General features: G+C 36.8%; 1 protein-coding gene across 6 annotated transcripts in view; it reads right to left on the bottom strand.

Annotated features, from left to right (window-relative positions):
- Smc6 (structural maintenance of chromosomes 6) overlaps positions 1-26,980 on the bottom strand; it is a 54,466-nt gene that overhangs the window by 16,079 nt on the left and 11,407 nt on the right. For 4 of the 6 annotated variants that reach the window (XM_039112188.2, NM_001108014.1, XM_006239898.5 and 1 more), the window contains 18 exons: positions 25,885-26,021; positions 25,207-25,268; positions 23,172-23,252; positions 22,239-22,340; positions 20,116-20,235; positions 19,925-20,023; positions 16,459-16,605; positions 15,971-16,059; positions 15,633-15,797; positions 15,000-15,178; positions 14,167-14,371; positions 11,542-11,656; positions 11,061-11,221; positions 8,815-8,950; positions 7,675-7,755; positions 6,608-6,778; positions 4,688-4,825; positions 1,775-1,920 (listed from right to left, as the gene is read on the bottom strand). In XM_039112188.2, the coding sequence (XP_038968116.1) occupies positions 1,775-1,920; positions 4,688-4,825; positions 6,608-6,778; positions 7,675-7,755; positions 8,815-8,950; positions 11,061-11,221; positions 11,542-11,656; positions 14,167-14,371; positions 15,000-15,178; positions 15,633-15,797; positions 15,971-16,059; positions 16,459-16,605; positions 19,925-20,023; positions 20,116-20,235; positions 22,239-22,340; positions 23,172-23,252; positions 25,207-25,268; positions 25,885-26,021 (2,334 nt within the window). Of the gene's footprint in view, positions 1-1,774; positions 1,921-4,687; positions 4,826-6,607; positions 6,779-7,674; positions 7,756-8,814; positions 8,951-11,060; positions 11,222-11,541; positions 11,657-14,166; positions 14,372-14,999; positions 15,179-15,632; positions 15,798-15,970; positions 16,060-16,458; positions 16,606-16,699; positions 16,957-16,988; positions 19,866-19,924; positions 20,024-20,115; positions 20,236-22,238; positions 22,341-23,171; positions 23,253-25,206; positions 25,269-25,884; positions 26,022-26,980 lie in introns of those variants that run through there. The other 2 variants (XM_039112191.2, XM_039112190.2) reach the window with 2 other exon arrangements.

Raw genomic sequence — 26,980 nt, 5'->3', positions numbered from 1 at the left:
GGAAAGAAAAGGAAAAGGAAGAATATAGAGGGCTTAAGAACAGCCAATTCCATGAATTTCTAGTCAAAGTATATTCCCACAAAGAATGAATGTTACAGGAGAGACAATACGACTATGAAGAGGAAAAGAAAGTCCGAGCCTAGAAAATGCAGTTGGATGGGAAATGTATGTGCGTAAGTACTCAGGTAAGGTCAGAGGGCGGACCTTAGGAAGTACCTTCTAAAACAATGGGGTCACACCAGAAGGTTTGCTTAGTAATAGATGTCAATAAGGGAAAGATAGGACGTAAGGACAGTATTGGAACCTCTCCATCCTAAACAAGCTAAGTAAGGAACTGAGGTAAGGAAGGCATTGCTACTCAAAAGTGCCAAAGGAAGGAAAGCCAACAGCCTGACGTGCAGATAGGTATCCCCACACCAGGGTGCAAGGGTGCAAGGAATCCAAACTCAGAAGATGGTGACTGCACAGCAAGAACTGTTACACCTGTCACTCCCCCTCCTCAGCTCATTCATATACATACATACACACACACACACACATACATGCATGCATGCATGCATAATACATACATACATACATACATACATACAGACATACAGACAGACAGACAGACAGACAGACAGACAGACAGACAGAACTGCAGTACTGAGGACTGAGCCCTGAGCCCTGGTTATGCTAGTTAAGTATACTACTTTTGAGTGGCATCCACAGCCAAATAATGCAGTTTAGAAACTTTTTTTAGAGATGTACTGCCTACAAAAATTTCTGAATAGTTGGATTCTTCCTCACTGTTTTGAAAATGAAGCTGAGATCACCTGTTTTGTTAAACTTGTTTTTAAAAGACATTTTCTGTGTGTATATTCATGTGGCACCATGGCACATGTGGAAGGTAGAGGATAATCAATGAAGCCAGTGCCTGCCTTCCATGATGGATTGAACTCAGGTCATCAGGCTTGGCAACAGGTCCTTTACCTGCTGAGCTATCTTGCTGGACCTCTTTCTTAGCCTTTTGTGACCCAAAAAGGGGTTTTGTACAAAAGTTCGAGTTTTTCTACTTTTTTAAACCATTCTTCAGAGCTATATAATATTAACATTATATTTCCTTTTTTAAAAAAAAAAAACCTATTTAAGGAATTAGTACAATATTTTCTCATTTTAGATTGCTACATTAGAAATGTAAAATTTCACTTATAATTGCAACATATATTCTGTAAAGCATTTTAATTTATACTCATTAAATGCTTTTCAGAAGAGTTTTAACAACTATAAGCTGCTTTCTCTAAATTCTATTTATTATAGATTCTTACATTTGATTTTTATAACAAAACCTTATTATGAAAAATGAAGTAAGGCTAACGATTTGATAATTGTCCAAAGTTCTGTAAATAGACAGCAATACTGTAAGCTCTTCTAGTTCTCTTAAAGCCTTTTCTTTTATCAGTAATGTAAGAATACCCACTTCACTAAGCCTTGATGACCTGGACTATTGATGTTTTCACTGCAGTCATTCTCATGTATATGGAAAACAGTTTTTGATCATCTATGAAGCTGAACACTTTCCCATCCGTATGAATGGTAATATAATATAAACTGCATTTATGTTAAAATTTCATTCCACAAGGTACTGTTCATTGTTACTGTGCTCATCAAACACAGTACTTCAGTGCAATTACAAACCAACAGTAAATCTTCATCCAAATTAAACTTACATGTAAAACATGTCTTACATCTTCTATGGATAATACACTAAAATAAAAAATTAAAGACTACTTACTTCATTATTTCTTCCCGATCTCCATGACTAGCATGTTCTGCCTGAATTTTTTGTCTTAATCGATTAATTTCTTTGTCTAGAATTGATGCAGATTTTTTTACTTCTATGCGTTCTGGGCAGATCTGTCTTGCTTGCGACATTTTCTCCTAAGAAAAGAGATGTTTAGATCTTTACATTTTTCTTGACAGAATTCACTTTACTAATTCTGCCAAATATGCAAAGTAAAATAAACTTAGACTTAAGACACATATTTACTGTCAGCATTTTTTCTTAAAAGATTTACTGTATTTAATTATTTATATGTCCATGAGTACAGATGCCTGTGGAGGCCAAAGATGTTGGCTCCCCCTAGAGCTGAAATTATAGCCATTGTTAACACTGGTGTGGCTGCTGAGAAGTAGATTCAAGTGTTTTAACATGCTCTTAGCTGTTGAGCCAGCTCTCCACCCCATATTAATAGTGTTTCTATCCATGTTTTACATGGAAGAGACAAAGTTAAACATCATTAGAAATGTTCAAAGAAAAGAATAGCCCCATGCACAAGACTAATAACTTCTAAGAACTCTACCATTTCCTAGTGAAAAAAAAAAAAGTAAAATGGTGATGTGAGGATGCTGAGGCTGGTGATAGCTTCCCATGTAACAAGACAAGTGTGGGACACATGCATAGACCTTCCTGCTTCTATGTAGTGAAGAAAATGCTAAGTATTTTCTTATATAATATAGATCTTATATCATAATCTAATGTATAATGTCTGAAACAAATAGGGGAACAAATTAGGAGTTCCGCTCATTTTCCTTGTGACGTAAAGCAAAGATGGAATTCAGCACATACAACAGAACTGACTGCCTTCCATTATCCCCTAAAAACGCAGTGCCTGTTTAGCTGTGAGCAGGCACAGCTGGCAGGAGCTGAACTCAGTCAGCATATACCCCAGCAACGCACAGACATAACGCTGACATTAAATGGCATGCCCTTAAAAAGGTTTGCAAACTGAGAGAGCCATTTTCTCAACCTCTGAGACACAATGGAAGACCATCTGGTCTAGTTAATCCTCATGTTCCAAGAGTCACCAAGTCTTCTGTCAGTTCACAGAAGCACATGTTACCTTGTAGGAAACAAAAACTCAAAGACAATTTGTTTTTTTCTAGAAATATGACATGGAAGAAAAAGGGTCTTAAGGAAGGATGGGAAAAGAGTATAGGAGAGAAAGGAAAGCAGAGAGACAAAGGAGAATAGGGAGCAGAAAAGAACTAACCAAAAGGAAACATGCACGGAAACTTCATAGGGAAGCATACGTTTTTAAGGGCATGCCACTTAATGTCAGCACTTTATAGCTACTTATTAAAAACTAAAAAGATTACAATAGATACTTTACATACATACATACATACATACATACATACATACATACATACATGAAAAAAACTTAAGTCACCAAGTGAAAGAGAGACAAAAGCACCAACTAAACACTGCTTGCCACTAAATGAATCCTCATAGGTTACATCTAATTAAACTCTTGGCCTGAGGGACCTCTTGGAAACCACCAAGTAACCCAGGCTACCGTCAAGGCTCTTGGTTGCTCTCCACAAACTGATGGTAAGGCCTATTGCTGAAGACAACACCTACACAAATCACTGAACATGGAGAAGTCTAACTGGGGTTTGTCTGGAGACTTCACCCCAAATGACTACTGTTCACGGTACTGGAAGGCACACTACAAAAAAGGCACACTAAACACCAACCCAGCTACAGACCCTTCAGCCTACAACAGTGACCTTCATACAATATACACTGGTACAATGGTGGCACAAAAGCTGAATGAACTAATCATTATGTGATTGGAATTCAGGCCCACTCCATGAGATGGAACCCAGAAATTGCACTGACTGCCTAGTGGTCAAGAACCTGAGACTGGGTAGGACAAGGGACCTGGGGGAAACCTGAACACTACTACTACTGTTCTGCTAAAGGAACAGCAATAATGACGGCTCCTGACAACATTCTGATATATTCGTCAACTGGTGCCTTGCTCAGCCACCATCAGAGAAGCTTTCCCCTGCAGCAGATGGGAACAAATAGAGACCCACAGCTGGACAATGTGCGGAGAGTGAGAGACCCTAGAACACACCATCCTAAAGGGATGTCTTTGTTAAATTCCTCCTCTCAGGAATCACGGACTCCACAGAAGAGAAGTCAGAAAGACTTTAACTCGTTGGGGATAGAGAACACAAAACAAACAAACAAACAAACAAACAAACCCCAATGCCTTCCAGACAACAGGACTGCTATCTAAGCCAGATGAGGTCCCAGGGCTGAGACATAATGCTCCATGCCTAAGCCAGAAGCTATCTCCAAATGATAACCACCTACAAAGGAAAAGAAACTAGTTTTCTCCAAGGGGCTCACTCATGGGTAAGTCCCATGCCCAGCAGGTAGTAAACGGCCAACACAAAAGAAACTCATTGAAGGTTTTACTGCTTCTAATGCTTTGTCTGGACTTTTTTAACCTTAGAGCTCTTTTGCTTTTACACTATAACTTCAAATTTTGTTCTTACGGGATTTCTGTGTGTGAAAATGTGTGTCTTGACATCTATATGAATTGTGTGTTTTTTCTTTGGTTCTCTTTTTTCCATTGTTTTGTTGTATTCTGACTAGTTTTTGTTTTACTATTATTAGATGTCCGTTTGCTTTCCAATAAGAAAGAAAATGTGTAGATTTGGGTGGGAGAAGTGGAGAAGATCTAGGAAGAGTTGGGGAGGGAAAACTAATCAGAATATAATGTATGGAGAAAAAAAATCCAGCTTCGGTAAAAAAGTAAGAATAACAAAAACTAGAAAAATTGCAAAAATTTTAACAATTTACACTGTAGATAAAATAATTTGGAAGGCAAAAACAAAACTGCTGGATAACCTGTAGCTCCTTTTCCTTCATGTCAAGCTCTCTTCTCTTTTTATTTAGGGTATCCATATGTTCTTTCTGTTTATCTTCATAATGCTGCTTTCCCCGTTTCTGGCTATCCACTTCAGAGTCAGCAAGATTTAATTCATCCTGTTTTAATAAAGGCAAAACAATCTATAAAGAAAGGATCAAAGCAGCAGCATGGGTGTGGTGGAGCTTTGGGGAATAGATAGGAAACAACATGGTGGATAAGTGCCTGCTGTACTTTTCTGTGAGAAAAAGCATTCACTGGCCAAGAGGTAAAGAATCATTAACAACCGCCCGCCCCAGATAACACAGACCCGGAGGACACACCCACCCGCAGGTACACTGGATCTGGCAGCTGATAACGTAGTATCATGGTGGGAGGATTAGGAATTCAATTACTTTGTTAGACAAGCACCTTGGTTTTGTGACTGACAGTGTGACATTCTGAGGAGGGGGGGACTTCCTGCTAGTACTTGATTAAAAACAGGTTGGTTTACCTAAGGACACAGCTCCTACCTTTCAATGATTTGAAGCCAGGCACACAGCTAAGGTAGAAAATTCTTACTGCCTTTTATTGAACTTACTGAACTCCCACGTCCAGAGCTTGTTTGACCTTAGCTACTAACACAGAGAATTCAAACATCGAACTCAGAGCACAAGAAAATACACTGTAGGCAGAGAGAACAGCTCAGGGGTTCAGTGCTTACACCGCACACAGAAAGCCCTGAGTGTGTCCTAACCACACACCAAAGCAGAAACAGGAACGAATGAAACAGCCCAAAACACAGCTTGCTCTTCACTCTTCCCTAAGTCTCCTGAGTGCATAACTTACCTGTTACTCTTCCTTCTCCGCTTTAGTTCATCGTGACTGTGCTAGGTGACCCTACTCAATTCATTGTCAGCCTAAGATTTTAAACGTTACCTCACTTTTATTGTTGGCACTGCTGCAATTCTTGAGACCAAATTCTATTTTACACATTCTTCAAGTTTTGAGATTTACTAGTTTCATTCCTTATTTTAAAACAGAATACTAACTTTGTCTTTTTTACATTCTTGGGGTTTTTGTATGTTAATGCTTATTTTCTCTAGGACCTGTTTTCTTATTTATTTAGTAAATATTATCTTTTATTTTTCTTATACTTTAATGCTTAAATTGTACAACCCTAATAATTTATTTACCAATGAATTGTCCTTTATCAATAAAATTTCAAATTCTGAAAATAAAGAATTACTCATAGAAATGGCATCGGCAATAAGATATAGGATAGCAAACCTATCAAACATGGCTTAAAATTCAGTTTAATTTATTTATTTATAATTAGCTAATCAATTTATAATTAATTAATTTAATTCAGCTCATTTTATTCCCCAAATCTAGTCATAAATAGTACATGCTAAAAATAAAGTCAAAGAAAATCAGTCCACTGCCATGACTTTAACCCTACCACTCAGGAGGTGGACTGATGTGTTAGTTCAAAGCCATCCAAGTTTATATAGAGAGACTTTCTCTCAAAACACATCAAAGGAATCAGCCTCAAATTTACTGCAATGTGTTGATAATTGGGTTAAGTAACATTTTACTTCAAACTGCCTTTCACAGCTGCTAAACCATGAATAACTAAAGGAAAGATGGGAAGATTCAGGCGGGGACAGAAACAACAGGCATTCAAAGACACCCCCTATTTCTGCTGCTTCTTGTGGATAAACAAGCAGTTAAGGTTATGATCTCATTATATATTCTTTTAAAAACATGAGCAGACTATTTTCTATTAATTGACCTAATTCATGAATTTATGTTTATATTTATATCTGACCAGTAAGGATCTTTAAGGCAAACTACAATGAGTTTGTTGAATAAGCTCTAGCATAAAAGACATAGAAGACAGAATAACAATTATGTAATACCTTAAGTGGATCTGCTAGCTCTGATAGCTGATTAATCTTCAATTTAATTGTATCATACTTGTTTTCTGCTTCAATTTTTAGAGTTTTAAGATTCTCCATGTTTTCTTTTTGTTGCTCCATATTTTTCTCCACCATTTGCATTTTTATTTTATTTTCCTCCGCTTCATCTTCCTGATAACATTTTAAATATATAGTTAAATTAAATACAAGTTATCCAAAAGAAAAAAATTTATAGACAATTCTGAAGAAAGAAAAACAGCAAAAATCAGAGCTAAGATAAACAAACAAGTAAAGTATTTTCATATTCCAAATGGGAATTTACAACGTAGAACAAAAAGGATCAAAAGAAGGAATGCCATTTGGCAGTCAAGTAAAAAAAATACTCAGTCTGAAAGTACAATCAAAAGCTACCACATTATCATGATACACTCAGTGTATATCAGTATGTATTTTGTGACAATGGGATAGCAGTTAAGTAAAAGTCCGTGAAGACATGGCCTATGTCTTTAAGGTAGTTTATCAATAAAGATAAAGCAGGAGCATGACTACTAACAAAACTCAACAGCCAAAAGCTGTGCGGCACAGACACCGTCGGGTTCTGCCCACGGCTTACGACAGGTGACAGATACAGTGCCACTCACTTAGGTAGGACATGAATTATCTGCCTAGTCTGTTGCATTCCGAAAAAAGTTGAATAGAATGTCGCAGATGCCTAAAAAATTAAAATACACAAAAAAATTTTAAAAATTAAGGTAGAACATAAACCTGGAAATGAAATACAGAAAGATCAACTCTGTCTGACTGAAAACACAGTCAGTCCTGATCTCTCAGTCCTTGCAGAGAAACTAACATTTACCTATGTGGCACAAGGAAAGTCTCATACACAGAATGGAGAATTCCAGAGCCATACTTCAGATGAAATCTAGTATGTCTGTGAAGGGCAATGGCAATCATAGAATAGCTACAATTAAAGGATCTTCTTAAAAGTGAGACTTGTGAACAAGCCACTAAGCTAAGTAAGTTACTGTTTTATTCTTTAACATTTAAATTGAAGAAAAGTATTTTACCAAGGTTGCAATATCTACAGATTGGTGTTCTTCTATGTTCTCAAGTTCCCGAATTTCAGAAATATTTTTTCTTATTTTCATCTAAAAAAGAAAAGTATATAGAATTTTAAAAAACAAAAATCCTTGAAAGAATAATGAAAGCACCAAGATCTACTATGCATATAACCCGGCAGCATGCAGCGGCTGACAAGAGGGATGCGCCATTGTTAAAAGGACCGAGGGAGACACACGCATGTGCTTCCGCCTTCAGCGTCTTACTACTGATCCACTTCCACACAAAGAGGACAGAAGAAAGCTACTTCAGGACTCAAAGTCATCACACTGTTGAGTCAGGAAGAGCAAATGCTTTTCTAAAATATCCAATTGTTTTCAATTATTGAAAGATTACTATAAAAATCCAGTGTTTCCCAAAGAGCCAAATAATCCCCGGGAGGTCCCGAAGTCCATGTAGTCACTTATTTTAAGAAAAGCACTGTAATGTTGTCCACCATTTTTACTAATCTTTTCTCTTAAATTACAGGTAGCTTTTAACTATACCTAACATTATCAAGAAACAAAACTTTATGTTAACTTTTAAAAAATCTAAAGTACTGACAGATACAACACACATATGCTGGACAGTTTATGTCAACCTGACACAAGCTAGGATCATCTGAAGAAGAAATGTTAATTTACCCCACCCAACCAGCCTGCAGGCTAATCTGTAGTACAGTGTCTTGATTGGTGACTGATATGGAAGAACCCTGCTAACTGTGGGCAGGGCTACCCTCACTGGTGGTTGTGGGTGCTCTTAGAAAACAGACTGAACAAGTCTCAAAGAGAAAGCTAGTAAGCAGCATCCCTCCATGGCTTCTGCATCAGCTTCTGCCTCTAATTCTTGTCTTGTGTTTCTACCCTGACTTCCTTACACGATGGACTCTGATGTGGAACTTTAAGCTTGAAACAAACCTTTCCTCCCCTAGTTGCTTTTGGTCATGATGCTTTATCACAGCAATAGAAACAAACCCTAATTAATATAACACATAAATGAAAGTTCTTTTAAAGACTGGCTTGAAGTCAAAATATCTGAGATGAATGACAAAATTATATAATTAACTCTGAAATGTTAAGTTGGAAAACCAAAGGCTATTAGTTTTTTACCTTTATTTCTTTATAATGTAGTTGGCACCTTTTAAGAAGTTCTTCATTGCGTTTAATATCCTTCTCAAGAGCAGACAGACGGTGCTGAAGGTTCATTATGTGGCCCTTTTTATTTTCAATCTCAGTTTCCAAGTCACTTGATAGAGAAGATAAAAAATACTTTAATTCTCAGATATCTTGCTCCTTTACAACAAGAAAAGTTTATTTGTAAGAACTTATTTACAAAACGCTATTCCATTAAAGCAGTTCTCTAATCCTATCAAATTAAGAAGTTATTATTAGTGAAAACTAGCAGAAATGTCAAAAGATCATCCAAAGAACTTTTACTTTATTTGATTATCAAGTGTTGTAATATGAATTCTATGCTCTAGGAATTATGCATGGAGTTAGGTGGAAGCAGAAACAGGATAAAGATTCAATCCCTCAATGAGAAGCTAGACTATACTGCAACATTAAATATGAACAGGACGAGATACTTTGCCTCACAACTATAGAAAAACAAATGTGGTCGGGGAAGAATGTTTACCAGCTAGGGCAGGGGGGTTGGGGTGGGGGGATAAGGCACGCACGCACGCGCGCACACACACACACACACACACACACACACACACACACACACACAGAGTGGTAAGAGGAGATTTAAAAAATAGCATAACAATTTTTGTTTAAGAAATAATGCTAATATATATGGAATAGAAGGAAAAGAAAACAAAGAGGAAAACCACAAAGGCTTTCTGCAGCAGTCCAGCAAATGCTACAGTGTTCTGCCTTACTAATTTACACATGGACAAAGAACATTTGTTACCTCATGAGCTATGTATACAAGTTGCTTGACTCAGATCAATGTATTATCAGTCTCTAATTTTGCACTGTAGTTTGCTGGTTTCCACAGCACTGTTCATGAATAAATTACCCACTCTCTCTTAACACATTTGGCAAGCACTAAATATTTGTTTGAAGGAACAAATGAAAGACAATTCTAAAGTATACTACTTCAGTAATGTCTATCAAATTGTTTACCATGAAGTTCAATTTAAAAAACATACTTGTAAACATACAATCACTCTAAGAGTCTGTTTACACATCATACATACTTCCCTAACAGGAGACTGACTGCCTTGAGATGAAAAACTAAGCCAAGTGCTACAACATCCATTTGGTGGGTTGTTTTTTTCACCATCTTTTTTCTACCGCTCTCAAGAAATCTTAAATTTCCAAAACCTTGAAATAACTTCATGCTACTTTTCAATTCAATATCTGAAAATGAGAACCCTCAACAAACTCCTCATTTTCTTCCACATGTGAGTTACTTAGAATCCTTCTATTTTGGCCCACTTTTTTAGATGACCCCTCTTCTCTTCCTTCCTTTCCTCTGGAGTGGTGCTGGAGGATGACTCTGGGACCACATGCATGGTAGGCAGTACGCTACTCCACTAATGATCCTTTCTCCTCAGGACAGCAGCAGCAGCAGACCTTTATCTGAAATTCACTCATCCTGAATACACCCTCAGTCATTAACTCTTGCCGAAGCCATCAATTTACCAAGTGGCATTAGTTTAGTTGGAAAAGCATGCTATAGTATCAAAAACTGTTTTCTGTAAACCCCTGTCTATAATTAGGACATGATTTTTATATTATTTTTTTTAGGTTCTCAATTTGTCTTCTCTATCAGCTCTATTTCTCCCAGGCCAGTATTTTAATTATATCAACTGACCTTCTTTCTTGCACTCTCAAACAATGTACCTCTATAAATAAGATAGATAAGGAAGTCTGTGTCTGAAAGTAGCCTAGCATGCTGGACTCTTGTTAATTTAAAAAAATAAAATAAAATTACTGTAACTCGATGGTGAGCAGTGATACAGCTCCTGTACAATCTTTATTGCTTCAACATGAAATGCTACAAATGCATAATCTCTCCTTTTGCAGGAGACACATAAGTCTCCTCTGTACAGCTCCAATTTCAGTATACACGCTGCCCAAGCAAGCGCTAGTTCACATGCTTAGTGCAGAGCATCCTTACAGCTTGAGGACAGGTAACAGAGTGCAGAAGGACATCTAATGTGTAGAAGAACTGTTAAGAACATTTTATTTTATGCATTTGGTCCTAAATACTGTTGTCAAAGTAAGTGCTGAATTCCATATCTAGTTAAAGACATTTTTAAGACCAAACACTAAATAAATAAATCACAGAAAATGGAACCCGAAGTGGACAGTGGGAATAAAATAGTGAAGCACTGAATTCAAACCTTATTTCAGAATCCACATCTCTGCTTAGAAACTTGGGTCTTGTACTTTCAGATGAATAATAACGTCCTGCAAAAACTTGATCACCGTCAGCAGTAAAAGCTTCTCTACAATTTTTGGGTGGCTTTTGGGACTGCATGACTGCACGAGCTACAGAATTATTCTAGAATAAAAAAGTATTTATTTTTTAAAACACTACCATTCTGATTGGGGCACATAAAACTTTTACCCACTGGTAAGAAAATTCAAGTATTTTTATTTAAACATTGAAATAATTCCCATAATAATGTATTTATGAAATACTTTATAAACAACTAAAACTGACAACGGTTCCATTGGAAACAAACTGCACAAACCAACTAATGCTATATTATCCTATAGATTCTTCCATGATGAGATAGGAGTATAACAGTGAAACGTATCTATGAAAAAAATAAGCTATGAAGATTATTAAATGGCAAGTATATGAACCACTGGCCTTACTTTGATCAGCAGCACTGTCTCTATGCTCCGCATGTCAATCAGACTGTTTGCAACAACAGCATTGTCTATTTCTAAAGCTGTCAGAACAGTTGGAAACTCTGGATGGTAAGCAGCTCTAGGAGACAGAGGGGGAGGGCAACTCAACAAACTTTAAACACAAGCAAATTTCACACATATAAAAAGCAAAATGTATAATTTAATGGGTAAGTAGACAATAAAGAATATAAAATATCTGATATTTGAACACTTAACCTTTAAGGTTTATTTGCTGAACAATTACATTAAATCAGAGTTAAGACACTGTTTTAAGCACATAGAAATATGAGCTCATATAATCTCTTAACAACCACTATAACATACTCTATCCTGCTTTTTCTGATGAGGATGATTCAGGGAGTGTAACAAGTTCCCTAATATCATAAAGACAGTTAAGTGGCCAGTAGAATTTAAAGTAGGCAATACATATTTAAACCAAAACTCACAACCATCATGTTCAAAATTGATTATAGTAGTTGCACTGTTAAAATTTCTAAGTCATTTCTCGTATAACTATACACAAACATAAAGGCTAGTTAATTAAGACACATCTTAAATAGCTCAACAGTTATTTCATTGAGTAACAGCAAAGGGGATGGCTCAGCAAGAAGGCTTGATCTGCATATATGAAGCTCAGTTCAGATGCTCAGTATACACATAAAAAGCTGGACAGAGCTGTAAAGCCCACCACGGAAGCAAGCAGGTCATGAGAGCTTGCTAACCAACAATCCTTTCCTAAATGAATAAAGCACATCTTAAGTAACTGATACAGGCAATGTTCTAATAGTTCTGATCTTTTTTACATTAAAACATATCATTGTTATATTAATATTTCAACCACAGTTTACAAAGTAAACACATATACACAAGTCTCCTTCAGAACACTTAAGTCAGCTCAACATTATTAGACCTACTCAAGGCTCTTAGCAATAGCCAGTCAACAATAAAAATACCACAATTCAAATCCTTCCAGGGATTCAATAACTTTGTACTTTAGCACCTTATACTTGATACCAACTAAACCACTGACTGTGTCATCAACCAGACCTGTTTTAGGAAACTGTAATTTCTATAATTTCTGTCTTACCAAAATTTTTCCTCCTAGGTTAAGCCTGTTAAGCCTGAAGACTTCATAAAGCCAGTTCTACATTTTCTTAGACCACACTTTGTACTAATTTCTCGAGTGTCTTCAACTGCTTCTCTCCTCCTATCACACCTACACATTCAAAACAATCTCCTTCAGTTGTAATAAAAATAGACGTTCTTACTGACATCTATAAAGAAGTATTATTAATAAAAAAAAAATCCTGCAGCTACTATAGACTTTGTATCTTTAGTGGAGTATCATTCAAATTCCTCAGTGATTCTCAGCAGCTAGTTTAAACTTTTTAATAGCATAATTTCCAGGCCTCCTACGCAACTCCCAAGGCCCTCAGAACTCACCTACCTCTCAGGAAACTTCAAATATACTGCGCAAACTTAGCTCAGCTTTATAACCTTTCACAGTAAATCAGACTTTATTTTGCTAAGTCTCTGTTAACACAGTCTGGAAAACCACATAATAGTTTGGCAGTGACAAGGATTTCCCTTCACCAAGGGCTCCCATGGCAGGTCATACAGCAAGCAGTCCGTACAACAGGACTATTCAGGACTATTTTCTGGTCCCAAAATGAATGAACAAGGGCTAGAGAGAGGGCTCAGTGGTGAAGAGTGCTTGCCATTCTTACAGAGGACCCCAGCATGAAATCAAGTGGCTCAAAATTGCCTTTAACTCCAGCTCTGGGGAATCAAGCTCCCTTTTCTGGCACTATTATTCACTTGTACAAACCGAGACCCCTACTTAATGACAGTTTAAAAAACGAAATAAATCTTTAATAAAAACAAGCAACAGCAGGTTCATGGAGGCATCATCCTCCCTCGTGTAACTTTAAAGAACATCTTCCTATTTCCCCATATGGCACCCACCAGCCATGCAGGTCACCAGTCCATTAGGTCATTTTCAACATAAGAAATTGCAATTAAGCGTTTCTGTCCTTTGACAAACTCATTAGTTAAAAGGCTAGTCATTTATCACCTCTTCTGTCTTACCTAACATAACTTAATGACTCCCTCATTTGAATTAACCTATATCCTATATTTTTTGATCCATTTTACTAATACTTAGTAAATACAAAGGTAATTAAGTGTCTCTACATAAATTTACTCAGAAAAGAATGAGGTAGTATGAGACTTACAAAATAATCAGAAATAGTATTATTTTGACAAAAGTGAAGATGGAAAGAATATTTTAAAATGCAATCTTGGACTCTTATTTATTTTATTTCACCTTTTTCTTTTTTGTTTTAATTTTGCAGTGGGTTTCTAGGTCCTACATTCAAAATATCTCTTGAGTAATTGGAACTATAGGCATACACCACTGTGGCAAGCTCACATACCTCTCTCTGTATAAAGTGGACTGGTCAGCTAGAGATAATAAGAATTTTAGATATCATCCCCTTTAGAAGAAAACAGTTCTGCAAGCATCCTATGAAACATCTTTTCAACCACACACACAAGTAAGCAAACCAGAGACAGTATTTATCTGATTACCTGAGTCTCACATCATATACCTCATTCCGAAATTCCGAAACGATTATCTGTGGTCGAGAGGTCCCTGGTGGATAAAACTTTTTCATCAATGACTGAAGTACTCTTTCATCAGCATGATTATGGCAGCAATAGGCTTGCAGAAGTCCTTTTAAGCAAGACTCAATGGCCAATGCAAGTTCAGGGTCCCGTAGATGAATGCAAGCACCTAAAAGTGATCCCCCACAAAAAGATCACAAGATTTATAAACACTTAAGTAATACTGTCCTACAGAGAGATCACTCCCTAGAAAAACTCGACCAAAAAGTTTCTAAAACCTAAATAGAAACAAATAAAAATAAATGAGCAGGGACTTTGGAACTAAGAGGACTGGACTGGAAACCACATTGTCTGAAGTAACAAGTGAGAAGGAAGTCTTGTTATAAAGAGTACATGAGTCGGAGAGTAGAGCTGCTTTTGTCTGTTTCCTACAGCTTCATGTCTACAGGTTGTCTGGTTAATTGATTACAATCTTTCCCTAAATTCTTTCTCTTCTGTTTTAGACTTTAAAAGAAGGAAAGGAAAGGTAGGTATTTAAAGTGACTTTCTCATTATGTTTAAATATGTGAGCCAGGAGTGATAACACATCCTGTAACTGAGACACTCAGGATGCTGACACAGGAGGATTGGGATTAAGAGTTCTCGACTAGATAAAAGACTCTTGTCCCTCCTACCCCGCTGACAAAACCCCTTAGTGTAATTAAAGCTTATACATACCTAGAGAGCTAGTTTAAATACAATACTTCCTAGAACTAAGAATATATATTGATGATATTCTCAGAAGTAGTGGGAAATACCTAAAGGGCCAATAGGTTTATGGGTAAACTGTCTCCGTCTGTAAGCATCATCTATTGCTTCCAGAAGAGCTGGAACATGAGGACCAAATCTTTTTAGTCGATCAGTTTTACTATCTTTCAGTTCTTTCAATTGTCTCTGATTATAGCTGAGTGTATGTCTCACTTCTACATCTTCTCTCCTAAAATATAAAAATATAAACACATTATGTGCTAAATTATACACAAATATTAGGGCTTTGTCCAAAATAGTTCCATGTTAACCAATAATCTTGCTATGCTAAAAATGGGATTTTTATTTATAAATAAATGAGTTACCAAACAGTAGCCAGCAGTTCTCAAATTCACATAAAAAGTGATGCAACAGTAATGGACTGGGAATCCCGCGTTGCTGAAATGTAAGTCTTAGAAACATACTTTTACTACCTCTTTATCATTTCCAGTGTGGTGGCACAGGCCTTGAGTTGCAGCACTTGGGAGGCTGGTGTTCCTGAGTTAGAGGTCAAGCTGTTCTATGCTGTGCTTTCCAGGTCAGTCAGGATTACACAATGAGACCCTGACTCAAATCAAGTTCAAAAGGATCTTTTTTACTATCACAAAAAAAGTTCTCTCCCCTTATATAAGGGACAAACTTACTTAATTCGGACGTGTTCTTGTTTGTCCTTTTCTATGGCTTGCTCGAACTGTTCAACCTCCTGATTGACTGTATTTTCCTGATCCTGTAAGGCCTTTACTTTCTCTTTTAACCAGCAGATCCTTTTTTGCCTTTCCAATCGCTCTGGTTCTAATGACTGGTCGGTACTAAGGAGAGTAATAAAACAAACAAAAAAAATGTTAAATAAAAACAAAAGATTTAAAAAGCATAAGCTACTACTGTAAACAGTTTTCATTAAAATCAACACAAAGATGCACCACTCCACAGTGCCTAATTATTACAGTGAGGTGACTATGGAAATTCGATTTTATTGTACTACCTTTTCTTCAGCTCTTCAATTCTTTTACAAAGCTGTTCACCATCTTTTTTTAATGCTTTATATTCATTTAGGGAACGATTATATAAAACCTAACAAAAAACATTAAACACATTTTAGTAACATGTAGAAATACACATTCCAAAGCACACCCATAACCATTTGAAACATGTTTTAATGAGTGAATGGAACATATTTTGATCTGGATAAAAAGACACTAATTTAAAAAACAAATTAATAGACCTGGTGTTGGTGAGGCTCACCTTTAATCCCAAGAGGCACTGCATCTTTAGCTGAATTGTAACCCCACATGACATCATGTAAAAAAACTACCCTGGTCCATAGATGGAGTTCTAAAACAGCCAAGTCTACACAGCACACAGAACCTGTCTAGGTGGTGTTGGCAGGGAGAGGTGAAAAGGAGAAGCTAACACAACAGTCATGATGTTTAACAGAGCATTTACTACTCAAATTTAGAAGATTCCTCCCACCTCAGCATCATTAAAGGCTCTTGTTCTTGCAATGACATCTGTTTTCAAGGCCATACATTCTGGTGCTCGTGCATTTGTCTCTTCACTAATTTTTTCTAGTTTATCTTGTATATCTTTGTATTTTTTTTCTGCATCATTAAGTCTGACCTTTAAGGGAAAAAAAAATTACTGTATTTTCCATTAATGCAAAGAAAAGGATAAAACTTATCAACAGTTCACATTGCAATAAAATTAATTTTACCAAAGATATCAGGTCTGGGTTTAAGCGAGATTGCTCAACAGGTAGGGCACCCGATGCCAATTCTGACACCAAAGTTCAGCCTGAGAATGAATGTGTTGATGTGAACTGACTCTGTAGTTGTCCTCTGATCCCTTGGCATGATGCAAGGCATCTGTGGATGCTATAAATATGTTTTTACACACGGTCACATACACACATAACAAGTAAGTGAATGAGATGAAGCCTTTAAAGTTAAAGCAAAAAGATATTAGGCAATCAAACCGATGGCTCAGGAGTGAAGAACACTTACTGTTCTTACGGAAGGCCCAGTTCAATTCCCAGCAGCCATAACTCAAAACCATCTGCAACTTCAGTTCAAGGGGATCTATTTCATCTGGCCTCCATGGGCACCAGCCATGTGGTTCAGACACACATGCAGGTGAAACACTCATAACAAATAAATTTGATAATTAAAAAAAAAATGAATGGTAGGAAGGATATATTATCACTATAATAGAGTCCTTACCCTCTACAACTTTATAATTTATTACAGAAATGCTAAATGTTTACACAGAAGCAAGCCCTATAGCTTTCTTCACAACTGCTAGCTTTTGAAAACGAGGTGAGCATCTATTACTCAACTTGGGCTTTATTATTCAACTAGAAAATACCTCTGAAGAACGTACTTAAGGACTTCTTCTACTACAAGCTGAGAAGTAAGGCCAAGAGGATAAACAGACTTGGGAGAAAATTTTGGACTACTATGTCAGGAACAAAATTTGAGGTATATGATGGTTTGTAAATGCTCCTCGGCTCAGAGAGTGGCACTATTAGAAGGTGTGGCCATGCTGAAATAGGTGTGCCACTGTGAGTGTGGGCTTTAGGACCCTCATTCTAGCTGCCTGGAAGTGAGTGTTCTGCTAGCAGCCTTCAGATGAAGATATAGAACTCTCAGCTACTCTTGAACCAGGCTGCCTTCCTGGATGCTGCCATGTTCCTGCCTTGATGATTATGGACTAAACCTCTGAACCTGTAAGCCAGCCCCAATTAAATGTTGTCCTTATAAGAGTTGTCTTGGTCATGGTGTCTGTTCACAGCAGTAAAACCCTAACTAAGACAAGATAATTAGAGTAAGAAGGGTTGAACTTCCATTACCGGAAGAGGATGTGAGAAACATAGCCCAGGGATGGCCAAGCAAATGTACTATTCATTGCTACTATTTTTCCACATATGGATTAACAACAGAATCCTTAAAAGTAAAGACATCTGTGGTCTTGAAGAAAGACAAGAAGCAGTAAGCTGGGAGAATATATCCTATACTACAATCATACTTGCTGTTAGAAATTCCTTAAGTAAAGGTGAATAAGATACTGACATAAGTAATCCACACTGACATACAAAGTAAATGAGGAAGGGCCACTTTATAAAGCATTGCTTCTTCAACTGAATTGCAACCACACATGACATCATGTAAATGAAATGCTGAAATCCCAAAAACTGTGATAACAGCAAAATGCTCCTGAATGACAAAAACTTAAAAGAAAATCAAATATATAATGAATTCTAGGTGTTCCTGACAGTATCTGCCCATGCTGATCATGCAATGTCACTCTACACTTAGTTCTAAACACACAATACATGCGCTTTGTACTATACACACCATTACATCACATAACACCAATAAACCTGCCTAAAACACACCTCAACTCGGGTTTGAGAGTTTTATGTTATGAACCACCGTATTTTTGTTGTATATGTAGTTTTCTGTTCTTATTGCAACATAATGGCTTAAGACTTTTCACAACTTCCTAACAGCATTCCTAGTTTATATCAAATTACTGTATCTAGGAATTATCATTGTGCTAGGATGTTGCTATTAAACTGTTCAAGTTCTGACTGCAGTTTCATAAAAACAAATCAAAATATTGATTAAAAAATTCCTCCTTAAAATACAAAACAAAAACAAAAAACAAACAAACAAACCAAAAAGAAAAACAAGTTCAGCAGTTGAGTATTCTTCCAGAGGTACTGAGTTCTATTCCTGGCAACCACATGGTGGCTCAAAACAATTTGCAATGAGATCCAATGCCTTCTCCTGGTGTGTCTGAAGAAAGCACCAGTGTACTCATAGATTAAAAAAAAAAAAAATTCTCCTTGAGGTTAGAACAAAATTTCCAAGTTTCTGAAATAAGCCTAAAAAGCCTTTTGCTACTTCGTACTGCATATGGATACTAAAAGTGGCATACTCAGCACCAAGATATCAAGATTATCAATAAACTCTGAAAAAACTATTAAAGATGCTATATGTCCCACAGAATCAAATACTGAGCCAAGATTTAATCCTTTACATAAAAATGAACATGTATACCTATCTTATTTACAAGTTTGCATTTAGTCGATGAGGTAAAATTATATGTTCATCAGAAAACTGTTAAAATGAATTTCATTATCATTTAGTATCAGGTGATAAGGAGCTGGTAGTAGAAAAATTTTATTAAGCTCTACCTATAAAGATCAAAGAAACTACAAGTTATATTTTGAGCATGAAAATGTAGGGAATCTTTACGTAGCAGTTACACAGCCTATGAATACACTGAAATCCACTAAATTACATTTTTAAACAAGTAAATTGCACAGTATATGAGTTCTATATCTATATCCTTCACAAGACTGCAAGACATGACCTGCTGACTAGTTTTAAATAAAAAAAAGTCTTCTGGAAATCTTCTAGAAACTTTTACATCCATGTGAAGGATTTCATGACTTTAAAATTTCAGATACAGTATTTTCTAATGACATTTTAAATCTCAGGTTAAAATCTGACAAGTTATCTAATACAAAATGTAGCACTAGGAAATACCTGACATGAAATCTAGATTCTGGGTCATTTGACTGTGTCCTGGAAGTTTTCAGTCCTAATGTCTTCAGATTACTAACACTCAACTTGAGTGCTATTCTACCTGACAGTTATTTCGGTACCTCTCCACTGCTCAGTGTTTCGACTTCTTAGCCAAGTCCCAGTGCCCACAAGCAGGCCAAGCCTCAGATAGGGCTACTCCAGCTAGATACAATTCTGTTTCAAGTGACAGAAGCAGTTGCCAAGCAGTGTTTGGAAAAGTACAGGTCTGGTACAAGTTCAACAGATTTGAGTACAGATAATACCGATCGATGGCTTGTAGGTCATAACCAGCCCCAGCAACCTCATGACTCAACTAACTGTATCTCTGAAGAGGAGGCCCTAAGTACCTGCTGCTCTTCCATTTTCCTGTCAAGTTTGGCAGCGCGTTCTTCTCCAATTTTGATATTATCTCGAATAGCATTCAACTGTTTTTCAATTTCATTGACCTGCAATGTAATTATATACCAATTATTACAACTACAGGAATGAAGTCCGTGACTTCTCTACATGAATACAGATGAACAAGAGTGAAAATTACCACAGCCCATGCCATTTCATGTTTCAAATACTCTAAATTCGTCTTCATTGTACTTAAACCAGCAATATTTTGAAAACGTTCCTCTTTCTCCAAGCACTGGCGCTTTAGCTCAGTAAGTCGCTTAAAAGGGGGGAAAAAAAGATAACTTTTTATTAACATCAGAAGGAAACATTTTGTGTATCATGTATTTAAAACAATGCCTAAACTGTTACTACACAAAAGTACTAGAAAATGACTTCATTAAAAAAAAAATTTTTGTACAATTGTGCTAAATACAATAATTCTGCTAAGCTGGGCACAATAAAAATGAACAAATCTTAAGAGGAAAAGATTGTTCAAGAAGTCTTCAAGCTTCCCTGTCATTTTCCTGCTTAATTCCCTATCTATATATCCATATCACTAAATTCCTCTCAAAAGGCTAAACAAGCCTGATCTTCCAAACCAAGCATAACAAGTATCCAGAAACTATTCCAGATACTGGAAAGAGAAGAAATTATTCCCTGAAATCAAATGAGTCCTAATTCTCTTTTAATAATAAATGAAACAAATACAAAATATCCTATCATTAGAACAGGTTATTAGATGGCTTGTAGACCTCACATTCTTTACACCTATGTGGATGGTCCTGTTCATTCTCATCTGTATCCAACCTGGCCTTAACACTACAAATTTGCTTTGATTCCCTATCCAATTATGTTCCTGTTTCTAAGATCATTTCAATCTATCCCAAAATCCTTCCCAACGTACACACACTGCCTCCTTGTTTCCTCACTAACTCACCTTCCCTTTGCCTTCAGAGGCTGTGCAATTCAGCACATGGAAAAGCTCAGCAACTGTCAGCACCGTTACTTTCAAATCTACAGAAGTCATCTGCAGTGACTAGCAGAAGAAAGGTGGCCTGTTTATCGAAAAGGTCTAGTCTCTATCCACTCCCCGCTTTGGAGCCTAAAGTCTCACTTCTCTTTCACACTTACAAATAAAACCACTATTCTCTATCTGTGGGCACTACTTTCCACTTCTACAATTATTTCCTTTCTCGCCAAGTTTCATGAAAACTATCTGTATCCGTTCCACTTCCTATCTCTACAAATTTGGCTCCTATTTTTCTCACTTCTGAAACCTACCCTGCCACAGACATCAGTGAAGACTTTGCAACTTAATAGTGACAGGTTCTGTCAACATTTACATCTCTCAACCCTGAGCACTTCCTTCTCAATTCTCTCTTCCCTTGCTTATATGGCTCCCATGACTTCTTCTTATGGTTCGGGGTTGGTCTGCCTTTCCTGAGTCATCTAAATAAAATATATTATATGTTTGGACTCAACAATGTCATCAAGAACAAATTTTACTCCTATATTTCTAATTAATATAACCAACTTCTTCCTTGATAACTACCATTAAAGCCACTCAAAATGTTGTTTAAAACAGAATGAAACAGGGTATGACTGATGGGAGTTAATTTAAAAATTCAAAGGTTCACCGGACAATAGTAGCATATAGCTTTAACTCTAATACTAGGAGGCAGAGGCAGGCAGATCTCTAAGTTTGAGACCACCCTGGTGTTCAGAGTTGAGTTCCAGGAATGCCAGCCCTGTCTTGAAAAACAAAATCAAAAACAAAACAAGGCAAAGATCTAAGCAATTAGCCTGATGACTAAAATGTTAAGATATGGTATGACAGCAGCTAGCAAACCACTGGCCACTTACATGTTAGTATCTTGCTGATGTGATAAGCCATCATACTACAAGTGAATATTATGTTTAACATCAGCTTGTGGTTTGTACCCAATGTAATGTATTTATACATTTCAATCTATTTATAGTAAGAATCAGTGATGCCTTGCACAACCAATTAGTTATACATGAAGGGATATGATACAATATACTAGTTTAGTCTAAAAGGGGAACTAAGACATATACACACCCATTATTACAAAACAAAAATGAAGATATAAAATGCCTTAGTTGTAAAAATTAAATGTCATATACTTCAGTATGCTATAAAAAATGCCATTCATTAAATGAAGGCACAGATATATAAATAGGAATGTAATTTTATGACACTTTTACCTTAAGCAATCTAGGAACGAACTCATCTCAAAAAGCTTTACAGTATTTACACACCTCTTCTCCCTGATTTATTTGCTCCTTTGTTCTTTCTTTCGTTTCCATAATATATGAATAATCTTCCTTCATCTGTTCCAATTGGGTTGCTTTCATGAAGAACTATATCAACAAAAACAAAAATACAATTAGGATTTACAAAATCCTACAAGGCTTATAGTGTAAAAGCAAAGAGAAAATTTGGCCCTCAAAACTCCCAAAACAGTTACACAAAAGGTATTAAATATGTAAGCACATACACATAAACCACCAAGAACAAATCTTTTAAAGTTTTAAATGGTTTAAAGTTTGTTAAGAGGTTATTATGTATGGGCCAATTGTCCATTTCAATGTATTTCCTTAAATATTATTTGAAAAAATAATAATGTATTATTTTAGAACAAAAATTCAAATTTAGGGACTAGAGAGATGGCTCAGCAGTTAAGAGCACTGACTGCCCTTCCAAGGGTCCTGAGTTCAATTCCCAGCAACCACATGGTGGCCCACAACCATCTATCTGTAATGGAATCGATGCTCTCTTGTGGTGTGTCTGAAGACAGCTACAGTGTACTTATATATATAGAAGTTAAAAAAAAAATAAGCATAGTTCTTTATTTTTTTAAATTTGAGGTTTTTAAAGGTTTTATTTATTTATTTGAGTACACTGTAGCTGTTTTCAGACACACCAGAAGAGGGCATCTGATTCCATTACAGAAGGTTGTGAGCCACCATATGGTTGCTGGGAATTGAACTCAGGACCTCTGGAAGAGTAGGCAGTGCTCTTAACCACTGAGCTATCTCTCCAGTCCCATACTTACATCTTACTTGGCAATTTAAATGTATTTTTATATTATTATTTTAAGTGGGAAAAAATCTCAATGCCCATTATATGAGCAAGTTTATATGTATGTGAAAGCACAACCTTAGGTTTATACTTAGCTTACAGTCTCTTACTTTGTATTTGTCTCCCTCATTTTTGGATTGTAAGAATTGCTTGCTCATCTCTTGTGTTAAAACGGAAACTGGATTATCCACCTGAAACAAATATTTTAATAAAGGTATTAAAAAAATATTCATTTTAATGCTTTAAACCAAACCAAATGATCAATCAAGAAAACTAAGCTGTAATCAAAGCATTAGTAATAATATAGCATTAAGACTAATACAAAAAACAGTTACACATTTTTAACACAGTAGTATTTCAAAACTGAACAATACCAAAAGATACTGCAGTCACATTCAGTATTCTACTACAGAACTTATAAGCTCAAGAAGCCTCTTACCTGCTTTTCTTAGATTTTTCAGGGATGAGTGAAATGGCTTAGTGGGTAAAACATTTGCTATGCATGCAAATGAACTACAATTCAGACCCTCGGATGTAAAAAGTCAATCAGGAAGCAGCCAACTTTAACCCTAGCATTTAGGGAACAGAGACAAAGGCTCTGCAGGGTGAGCCTGCTAGGTAGACTAGCAGGAGGAGCTGGTAAGCTTCAGGTTCAATGACAAACACTGACTCAGTACAGTTGCAAGCAACTGAGGATACCCAGTGTCAACTTTGGTCCTCCACAGAGAGCACTCACACACTTACGTTCATGCATATCACCCACACCCACACCCATACCGTATACCCACCCCCACACCCGTACACACACTCACAAAGGGAAAAATAGGCTTCCCTTTCATACAGGTTACCATTCAATGTAGCCGGCATCAAAGGACACATATGTAAATACTTAGCATGTGAGATAGCCCTCCGGCATTCTTATCCGCCCCCACCCCCCCACCCCTACCCTTATCCCCCACGTATAGCCTTGGGCAACTTGGTGAGTTTTTACATTACACAAAAAAGTTCAACCCAGTTATCTGTGATCAGAACACTGATGGCAACTACTGTTTTTCTCACATCAGTGCTTTATGATTTCTCAGGTCTTTAGAATTTTTTGAGGATAATAGAAAAACAAAAACAGTGGAAAACATATTATTTAACATTTGGAGCACAAGTCATTTTAAATAAGCCATAGCTTAAACAAAATTATGATTGACTACTAAAATATATAAAATAAACTTTCATTATTACCATTAAAAATGACAACTGTTGATTTTTAAGGTAAACCAGTGTTTTTAAAAAACAGTACCTTTTAAGGAAAATTCTGGGGCTTTTTATTGCTTTTAAAAATGCTTACAGTTTAGTGTAATGACACTCATATTTAACTCCAGCACTTTGTGCTCGGAATTTTTTTTTTTCCTCTTTTTGGGAACCCAGGGCCTTGAGCTTGCTGGGCAAGCGCTCTACCTCTGAGCTAAATCCCCAACCCCAACTCCAGCACTTGGAAGAAGAGGCAGAAATAGGAAGATCTCAGCCTGATCTACATATCAAGTTCTGGGACAGCCAAAGTTACATATTCAGTCCTTATTTCAAAAAACAAAGGAAGGAAAAGAGGGAGAGCACAAGAAAAATGTTTTCCAATGCTTTCTTAGATCTTAATCTGAATTCTTGGGGGGGGGGGGTGTTTGGTGTGTTTGGGAGACAGGGTTTCTCTGTGTAACTCTGCCTGTGCTGGAAATCACTTTGTAGACCAGGCTAGCCTCGAATGCAGAGATCCATCTGCCTGCCTCTTCCCAAGTGCTGGGAGTAAAGGTGTGTACCACTATTGCCTGACTACGTGACCTTGAAAATAAGACCCAGTGTTACTGTCAAACACCTTGCCACCAACCCTGGATCAGCAGCACTACCATAGGTCACGCCTCTTGAGTAGGTAGGATTTTTATGGCATAATTAAAATACATTTTAACAAGATATTCTTGACTATGCTAACAAAAACAATGCACTAAAAATATGAGTTGAATTAGCCAAATTTAAGGGGGTTCACTAAAAATAAAGTACATATTCTTTATAAGTTTACTCATGAAGCCATCTTATTTACTTATAAACATGCCAAATAAGATGATAGCTTCATTAATTAATCTGAAAAACAAATTTAGCAATTACCTGGATGTTAAAATGGTCAAGAATTGCGATCAGCTCTTCCTTCCTTGTAGAAACCACGGTGCCTGGTTATAAAAACACAAAGACCAGTCTCCTTGTAAAATGCAGGGAAAATACACAATTATCTACAAAATGCAAATACTGAGCACCTTTTGTCATGCCAATTTTACAAACAAAAAAATGCAGTAAATATATGTAGTATTAGAGTGACACATAAGTCCCTGTCCAAATAGAGAGGAAGGAAAAAGCCCACAGGCAGTCACGGTGCATATTTCTTCCCTAGGTTCCCAGCCTATACCTTCCTCCATAACGAAACTTCCCCTCCTCCTTTGTGCCCTTTCCTACTTTCTGCTAGCTCTAAGCCGTAGACATCCAAGGGGAAAAAAGGAAATCAATAGTTGAAAACAAAACGACACAGCTTACTTCACAAATTAGTTTTGTTAAACATGGTGCTGACTTTATGCCCTATAGCAGCAACTACATATAATATATACACATACTTACGTGTGTGTGTGTGTGTGTGTGTGTGTGTGTGTGTGTGTGTGTGTGTGTGACTATTTTTACAACCAAGCAGGTTACAAAACAAGACCCCACGAGACTAGGAGGATACTGTAGGGACAATCACAAGAAGTCTCTGAACTGTTTACTAACGTTTTGTAAGAAATAAGAAAACCAACAAACCTTTTTCACTTTTTAGTTTGTAAGATCGACTTCCATCCACGCTAATGTGTTGTTGCACAACTATGGAGTCACCATACACGTTTGCCCTGAAGGCATCATCTCCTCTGTTCCTTAATGTTATTGAGATATCTGCTGAGCTGAAACAACGAGGTTAACCAAATTACAGGATGGTACAATGCAAATACATTAGATTACCAAAACTTTTAAGTTCCCTAAGTAATCCGCCTAATGCTTCTGAAGATTAGCAAGGGTCTTAGTCTATCATTTTGTGTGTCTCTCTGTCAGAAACATTCTATACCTGACAGAAAAATAAAGTTGAGAACAATCATCAAAAATTGACTATGATGTACAAATCAGCTTTGCACTGATATGGCTATGAGCCTATGGTCAGAGTGGAACTTGGAGGTCTGAATGAAAATGGCCCCCACCAGCTCGTGTTAGAACAGCTGGTACACATCAGCTTTGCTGTATACTCCCCCCACTTCCCTCCTGGCAAGATATTAGCCACGTATCGGTCTACATCCCCAGTTCCAAAACTTGTGTAGAATATACATAAGGCTGTATGGAATAGTCATGTTCTCTTTTAAAATTCAAGTTCAGGAAAATAAGCCTGTACACATCAGTTAAGAAGTTTATGCATTAATGTGAATTATATAGTTTCCTTAGGGACATTTTAGTGACCCTTGGTCAACACTGGGGAAGCTGGGTGACAAATACAGCAGAAATACTGCATTATCTCTACAACACTTCTGCAAATCTAAAATAACTTCAAAATAATTTTTCTTAATTCAAATTTCAACATGACCAAGTCAAAAAATGATGGTTCATTAGTTACAGCTTTGAGGTCTCAACAGAGAAACCCATATGGTGCAAAACACTGGTGAGACAATGAAGTCTAAAGAAAAAAGCAGGTGCACACAACAGAAGATTTAGGGAAGCGAACCTAACTGACTGACAGAAAGAGTCATATACGCCAGTCACTGACTGAATCAGAGAGACAAGAGACAAAACTCCCTTTCTACACACATACCCAACCGAAAAACTAGTAAATGTTCTCACACATAAACTCAGTGGCCAAGACCAAGACAAAGAATAA

The sequence above is a fragment of the Rattus norvegicus genome, chromosome 6, assembly GCF_036323735.1.
Source record: "Rattus norvegicus strain BN/NHsdMcwi chromosome 6, GRCr8, whole genome shotgun sequence".
Classification (NCBI taxonomy): Eukaryota; Metazoa; Chordata; class Mammalia; order Rodentia; family Muridae; genus Rattus; species Rattus norvegicus.
Note: the sequence above shows the minus strand (reverse complement) of the source record. Positions and strands in the feature narration are given on the sequence as shown.